Genomic DNA, 7,594 nt, shown 5'->3' with positions numbered 1-7,594 from the left:
GACTTTTCAAGTGGATCAATAGGGCTTTGTTCCTTCTCTATTGATATACTGCTAAGTCTTGTCAGTCTTACTGCAGTAGCAATAAGGTATTATAAGATGATGAAGTGCTCTGTGGCATCAAAGTTATATCTGATAAAGTATAAAATTTACTTCAGAGTGCATGGACATTACAGACGCTGGCATGAGATAAAGGCTTTTTCTTTTGTGTGATGGATCTGTAACTGCAGTTACGGGTGAAAAAAACCCCAGACAGTGGGATGAGAGCATTAAAATGTTTTCTTTAGTTGCCACATTTCTGTGGAAAATTGTATTATGGAATATTTACTTGCCCTATACAACCTTTGCTTTGTGAGTGGCAGATGTGGTTTTACACAAATGGAACAGACTTGGAAGTTAGTCTCTGTAGAGCTGGCAGCTAAAGAACAAGTTGTTCAAAAACCATTTGGACTTCCAGATGCACTTGGATAGGCCCAGTATCTGTTCAAATTCCCTCTGTGAATCACCTGTTTTGCTTTTTTAGTGCCTCCCTCTTGTCCTCATGTATATAGTCTCCCTCAGTGCCACCAGGATACCCACCTGCTCCGCCTTACCTCTCCTGGCAGTTTCAGCTGGGAAAGGTGTTGAACTTACAGCCAAGCAGCTTCAGTGACCACAGCTAACTCCCCCCCAAGTGTGAGCTGGAACCAGATCAACAGGCCAGATCACTGTCCTGCTGCCCAGAACTGAAAAGATCTCTGGGAGAGACAGGGAAGTTAACAGCACTTGGGAATGTGTACAAACCAGAGATTATTTATCTTTTTATACTCTTCAGTGCCTGCTTATGAAGATTAATAAAATTATGAAAAGTTAAGCCAAGTGTACGTTTTATTTTTAGCATGTTTTCCCCCACTGCCAATATTTTCATGCTGGTAGACAAGCTGTTGTTAACAGAGGGGTAAGAAATCTCTGAAATGCTATTCTAGGGAGTGGAAACTTGCAAGCTGCAGAACTGATCCTGCAAGGTTCTGAAGTGGACAGGACTCATTATCTCCTGAATGCCATATTCTCAGCAAGAAAATCCTGGTGGTTAAGAGCAAGACACTCTTCTATTTTTCTTTCCTTTTATATATATATATATATATGTGTGTGTGTGTGTCTATATAAGAAACACACATAAATACAACTTCTGCTTTTAAACACTGTTACATTTCACTCAGGGACACCAATGCTTTCTAGAGCTTCTTTCACATTCACTGGCGTGATGGGAAGCAGCAATTCCCACTTATCAAATGCAGTTGATCAAGATACAGAGGGGTTAGAGAAAGAATTTTTGGGCACAGGGACAGATTATTTAATATGAAAAACCTCATCTATAGGGAAGCAGCAAGAAATTAATTAATCCACCAGAAGCAGATGAGAAATGAAAAGCATATGGATATTTCTGAAAAGTGACAAAACTTCTCACACAGCAATATGCAAGTTTGGCAGAAGCAAGCACTAACCACTACTGCATGGCATGATTCAGCATTGATAAGACCAGTTAAGAGGACAGAAAAGTAAACAACACTGAGTATGACAGTCAATCCTATCCCACTATGGGGAGCTTTAACTTTAAAATTCAGTTATTTCAGACCAGGAATTTAGGTAACCTCCATTCCTTCCTTTCCAGTAGTACTGGAGAGTAATGTGGCCTAGGTACCAAGCAATAAAACGAGAGCAGTCCTCCCCTTGTCTCATCAGCTCAGAGATAACGTGCTCCAGAAACTTTTCACGCCATTATTGATACACAGAACTCCAGGGTTTGTAGCTCTCCAAGTACAGCCCCTCTATTGTGATTGGTCAGTAATTTCCATACAAGTCACATAATCCCAGCTAATTTCTTCACATGCTCAGCAGAGGGGTCTTCCCCTGGGCAGGTGAAGACCTGTAGGTGTGATTTTTAGTATTATAGTTCAACTACAGGGTACATGCATCTTATTTTGCCAGGTTAGAACTATATACATAGACATATATCAACATCTTGATTTTTCTGCATCCTTAAAGCTTGTTAGTTCCTGGATGTCCTCGGCTGGGGGATGCCGGCTGTTGCCTGTTCCACTGATAAGGTCTCCTTTCCTGCTGATTAGGCTTGAAAGTTGTGGTCGTTTCACCCCAGCCAGCAACCAAGCCCCAGGCAGCTGCTCGCTCACTCCCCCACCAGCAGGATCAGGGAGAGAATGAAGGGTAAAAGCTGGGAAACTCATGGGTTGAGATAAAGACAGTTTAATAGGGAAAGTAGAAACCACACACACAAACAAATAAAAGCAAGGAATTAATTCATTGTTCCTCATGGGCAGGCAGCTGTTCAGCCATCTCCAGGAGACCAGGGCCCCATCACGTCGTGGTGATTTGGGAAGACAAATGTCATCACTTTGAATGTCCCCCCTTTCTCCTTCCCCTACTTTCTATACTGAACATGATGTCACTAGGTCTGGAATATGCCTTAGGTCAGTCTGGGTCACCTGTCCCAGCTGTGTCTCCTCCCAGCTGCCCATGCACCCCAGCTTCTTTGCCAGCGTGGCAGTATGAAAGGCAGGAAAGGCCTTGGCTCTGCACAAGCCCTGCTCAGCAATAACAAACACATCTCTGAACTATCAACCCTGTGTTCAGCACAAATCCAAAACACAGCCCCATACAAGCCACTGTGCAGAAAGTTAACTCTACCAGCTGAAAGCAGCACGAAGTACATAACATCTTAGATCAAAGAACATCCTGATTTAAGATAATCTCGTTGTATCCCACACTTTGCATTACAGAGTAGGCTCCTGGTGGGCGGTGGAGGACCCTAGGGAGGGACGGTTTAATGCAGTGCCTATGGAGGAGGGTGGGACCTGCAGGTGTTCAGAGAACTGATTCTTCTGCAAAGGACCTCCCGCCGCCACGGAGCCCGCCGGAGGGGCCCAGGGGCAGGAGACCACGGCCAGCGATGGGAAAGGCCGGGCACACCGGCCGGGCACACCCACGGGCACCACGGCGCACGCGCGCGGCGGAGCGGCGGCCACGGGCCCGCACGGCGCACGCGCAGTAGGGGTGCCGAGGCGGCTTCCGGGCGCCGGCGGCGCCGCCCCGCCCTCTCTGCTGCACCCGCCATCATGGTACGTGTGGCCGGGCCCGGCTCCGCCGCCCCGCCGGCCCGGGCGGCCCCCGCCGCATCCCGCCCGCCCGGCCCAGCGCTCCCGCCCGCGGCTCCCTGCGCCTGCACCGCCGGCGGCGGCGGGGAGCCCGCGCCCGCCTCACCCGCTTTGGGCCGGGCCCGGGCCCCGCGTGTTGTGCGGGCGCGGCGCGGTCGGGCAGGGCCGGGCTCGGAGCGCGGCGGGACCGTGGATCCTTTGCTCAAGTGTAGGAGTTTCGTGCAGTTCGAAACCGTTCCAGTAGCTGAAGGGAACTTAGAGGAAAGATAGAGTAGGACTATTACAGGAGCATGTGGTGACAGGGCGGGGGGCGGGGGGAATGGCTTCAAACCGAAAGAGACTGGGTTTAGGTTAGATAGTAGGAAAAAATTCTTTTCTGTGGGAGTGTTGAAGCAGTGGAACAGGTTGTCCAGAGAAGTTGTGGATGCTCCCCCATTCCTGGAAGTTTCAGAGGCCAGGTTGGATGGGGCTCTGAGCAACCTGGTGAAGTGGAAGATGTGCCTGCCCTTTATAAAGGTTCTCAGAGCCTTGAATCTGAAAAAGGTCCTTGGGTGTGTTCTCACCTAACTGTCCATTCCTACCTACTCTCCCAGGTGTTCAAGCGCTTCGTGGAGATTGGCAGAGTTGCCTTCATCTCCTTCGGGCCACATGCTGGCAAACTGGTGGCCATCGTGGATGTTATTGACCAAAATAGGGTAAGTTGTGAGTCCTGCGCCTGTATTTCCTCCTTTTGCCTTAACAGAAGCTTGTATGCTAAGGCTGTGCCTATTGACTTCCAACAGAAATTTTGTTTTCAAGTAAATAAGCAATTGCTTAAAAGATAGGTTTTAACTGCAGTTGTATTTGAAACCTTTAGGAGCAAGCTTTTTTTCCACTGGCAAGTGATACATTCTCCTCTGCTGTGTTTCCTAGGTATAGAAGTGGACAAGGGATGTCAGTTGGAGTCTAAAGTTTAAGAGTGGAATGGCATTAATATATATGTAAAGTGAATATTTGGGCTAGGGGGCTCTTCCTGTGCACATCTTAGTTCTGTGTGCTTTTTTTTCTTCTTAAATTCAATTTGGTTTTTTTGTCAAAGGCAGACCTTTAAAATTCTTTCTGTAAAGCTTGGGTTGTACAAGCAATTTTGTCTGCATAGTATGTGTTTCAATTTTGGATCAGTATTGTCAAGGTACTGTTCATACATTATTAGGAAGCAGCTGTGTAAATCAAATACAATGGGAAAACTGCTGCAAACCCCCCACATTTGTTTCCCTTTTTCAGGCACTGGTGGATGGCCCCTGCAGTGGTGTCAGGAGGCAGGCCATGCCCTTCAAGTGTATGCAGCTGACCGACTTTGTCCTGAAGTTCCCACACAGGTGAGTAGTTGGCATCTTGATCTATGTAAAAGAGCCCCCACGCTGTCACTTAATGGCTGATGCTTGCTAGGTGTAGAAAACTCAAACAGTAGTAAATTAACAGTAAAAATTGGGCAGACTGTGGTATCATATGAGATCATAAATACCACATTTCGATTTTCATTGCCAATATTGGCTGATAGCTGCTGTTCAGGAGCAAAGTCTCACAGCGACCGAGGCAACTCAAATAGTTCTGTGGTGGATGCTGTGGGGGAAAGCAGTGTAAATGCTGCTGCAGCTTTGCTTTTGCTACTGCTTAAGTCACCTTCAGGCACCTGCCTAAAGAACTACACTGGAATTGTAGGAGGCTGAACTAATTCTGTTTCTTTCAGCTTAGTTAATGTATGAATTTTTGTAATTTAGAACCAAAAAAGGGCAGTGTTTCTGATCCTGAAGTAGTCAGTGCTAGGAATAGTTGGTCATCTGGACAGTGAGGTGGATTGGAAGCAGATCCCAAAGGCCCATAATCAGGGGCATGGGGTCTGGTTGGAGGCCTGTCACCATTGGTGTCCCTCAAGTTCAATACTGGGCCCAATATTGTTTAACTTAATCATCAGTGATTTAGATAAAGGGGAGATGCCTCCTCAACAAGTTCCCTGATGACACAAAGCTGGGAGGAGTGGCTGACACCCCAGCATGCTGTGCTGCCATTCAAAATGATCTCAACAGGTTGGAGAGATGGGCAGAGCGGAAACTTCGGAAGCTCAACAAGGGCAGGTGCAGGGTCCTGCTCCTGGGGGATAATGATCCTGAGCACCTGCACAGGCTTGAGGCCAACTTGCTGGAAAGCAGCTCTGCAGAGAAGGACCTGGGGACAACAAGCTGTCCATGATCCAGCAGTGTGTCCTTGTGGCCAGAAGGACAATGGTATCCTGGGGGCATTAGGAAGAGCTGCCAGCAGGTCAAGGGAGGTGATCCTGCCCCTCGGCCCAGGTTAGGCCATACCTGGAGTGCTGTGTCCAGTTCTGGGCTCCTCAAGATGAGAGACATGGATCTCCTGGAGCTCAGGTGACCAAGCACTGGAACAGGTTGCCCAGAGAGGCTGTTGGGTCTCCCACACTGGAGATATTCAAGAGCCAGCTGGACACAATCCTGTGCCATATGCTCTGGGATGGCCCTGCTTGAGCAGGGTGTTGGAGCAGATGACCCCACTGTGGTCCCTTCCAACTTGATCCATTCTGTGATTCTCTCAGTTCTAGTGAAGTATTTACTCAACAGAACCTTAATAATGCCACAGAGATGTGACATTGACTTGAAGTAAGGTGTCTGAAGTAATGTAGTAGAGTCATCTTCCCCTGAATGAAATTTGGTAGGCCAGCATCAGGAAGAACCTTTTTTTGATAAAGACTGTGGATATGATTTTGTGACTGTTCCAATGCAGTGCTCGTCAGAAGTGTGTGCGACGTGCCTGGGAGAAGGAAAACATAAATGAAAAATGGTCAGCGACAAGATGGGCGAAGAAGATTGAAGCCCGAGAAAAGGTAACAGTGTTTCACTGGATGAGGAGTGCCTGTTGTGCTGCTCCTGCTTTGTAAAGTTAGGTACAGTCTAAAAGCTGCATGTTTTCAATAGCAAGCCAGGATTAAAGATAGAAAAAGCATAGGTTTTTAATGGTTGCTACCCGTCAGCTTCAACTTCTGGTATTTTAACAGTAAATGTGTTTTTCTTCAGTCATGTCTGTAACAGCCTCTTTTCCTGCATCCTGGGATGGTGCAAAGGCTTTAAATAGTGAGCTAGTTGCAGAAGTGCAGCTAAACCTCATTTGGAGATGATCAGTTACTTGTGGAATGCTTTGGAATGCTGAGTTTTACTACTTGTATATAATCAGAGTTTCACCACTGCTTCTTTTCACACAGAAAGCCAAAATGACTGACTTTGATCGCTACAAGGTGATGAAGGCAAAGAAAATGGTAAGTGTTTGAGTGCTGCTTCTTTATGGGGTTAGTGCTTCTAGCTTTCACTTAAGAGTCCCATCCGCTGTTAGTAGCCTTACTTTCCCAGCTGGCTTGGGTTATGGGGTGACACTGTGGGATTGAATTTTCCATGCTTCTTTGTATGGCACCACTTTCTCTTCAGTAGCTGATCAAACTTGAACTTGTATAATCAATCCATGTGTCAGTCCTCCCAAGTTACTGCTGAGGAAGGAATTGCCTGCTGATAAAATCAGATATTCTTGATGGGTTGCTTTTAGTATTTCACCCTATAATGAAAATCATTACGCATGAAATATTGAGATGGCTGAGTTACCAGCCAGAATGATGGTGTCCACTTGGTAGATTGGAACAGTTTTAGGTGGAATTTGACATTTCAAATGAAAGGCATGGTAAAGGGTGATAATGAAAAGAGGCAGAATCTGAAAGCTTAGAATTTGAATTAAGGCATAGTATTTGAACTCTTGCTCTTTTTGTTCTGATGAAGTGTAAACGTTTTCTTTTTTTTTTTTTTTACAGAGAAACAGAATCATCAAGCATGAAATGAAGAAGCTCCAGAGGATGGCTTCTAAAAAAGGCAAGAAGCCAGGGAAGCCGGAGAAGGCAGTGAAGGGCAAAAAGCCAGAGAAGGCACCAAAGGCTAAGAAGCCAGAGAAAGCACCTGCACCGAAGGCACAGAAGGCGCAGATATAAAATGAACTTCTCATTATGTATAACTCTGTGTCCTTGTTCTGATTTTAAAATTACAAACATCTGATTTAAATTGTAATTGTAAGTTCGCTTTTATTTCTGATGGAGAGTTGTTGTCTGTCTCATTTTTTGATGTCCATGTGTGGGGTTCTAGTGTTCCCCAGGAACATGCAGAAATGCTTTTGTCACACTCATGCCTTTTCCTGGTCTTAACATCAAGAGTCAAACAAGGTTAGAAGGGAAAAAGGGATTTTACCTTGGTATTTATTGTAAGGATCCTTAGGTGCACTACGTCCAGGTTGAATGCACCGAAATGCACACCGCAATGCCCCCCCCAAAAGATCTGGTGTAACATTAGAGGTCTTACTAATTAGCATATCTGTCAAAAATTCCACAATGAGAGGCTTGAGTGAGCCCCCCTCCACAA

At 46.2% G+C, this 7,594-nt stretch overlaps 1 protein-coding gene across 1 annotated transcript; it reads left to right on the top strand.

Moving 5' to 3' along the window:
- The first annotated feature begins 3,066 nt into the window (after nt 1–3,066).
- On the top strand, nt 3,067–7,274 carry RPL14 (ribosomal protein L14). The gene is made up of 6 exons (XM_082290386.1): nt 3,067–3,113; nt 3,743–3,844; nt 4,413–4,507; nt 5,928–6,027; nt 6,403–6,456; nt 6,997–7,274. Exons 1-6 carry the CDS (start codon nt 3,111–3,113, stop codon nt 7,168–7,170), a joined length of 528 nt encoding a protein of 175 aa, XP_082146512.1. The 5' UTR covers nt 3,067–3,110; the 3' UTR covers nt 7,171–7,274.
- Nucleotides 7,275–7,594: the final 320 nt, after the last annotated feature.

This window comes from Coloeus monedula (genome assembly GCF_965178545.1).
Source record: "Coloeus monedula genome assembly, chromosome: 1".
NCBI lineage: Eukaryota > Metazoa > Chordata > Aves > Passeriformes > Corvidae > Coloeus > Coloeus monedula.
The sequence above is the reverse complement of the archived record's forward strand: the minus strand, read 5'-3'. Positions and strand labels throughout refer to the sequence as shown.

Bases quoted from the DNA above. Each gene is read 5' to 3' on its own strand.
- RPL14 (XM_082290386.1), top strand. The intron at 3,845-4,412 runs GTAAGTTGTGAG...TCCCTTTTTCAG, and splicing joins ATGTTATTGACCAAAATAGG to GCACTGGTGGATGGCCCCTG. The intron at 6,028-6,402 runs GTAACAGTGTTT...CTTTTCACACAG, and splicing joins AGATTGAAGCCCGAGAAAAG to AAAGCCAAAATGACTGACTT.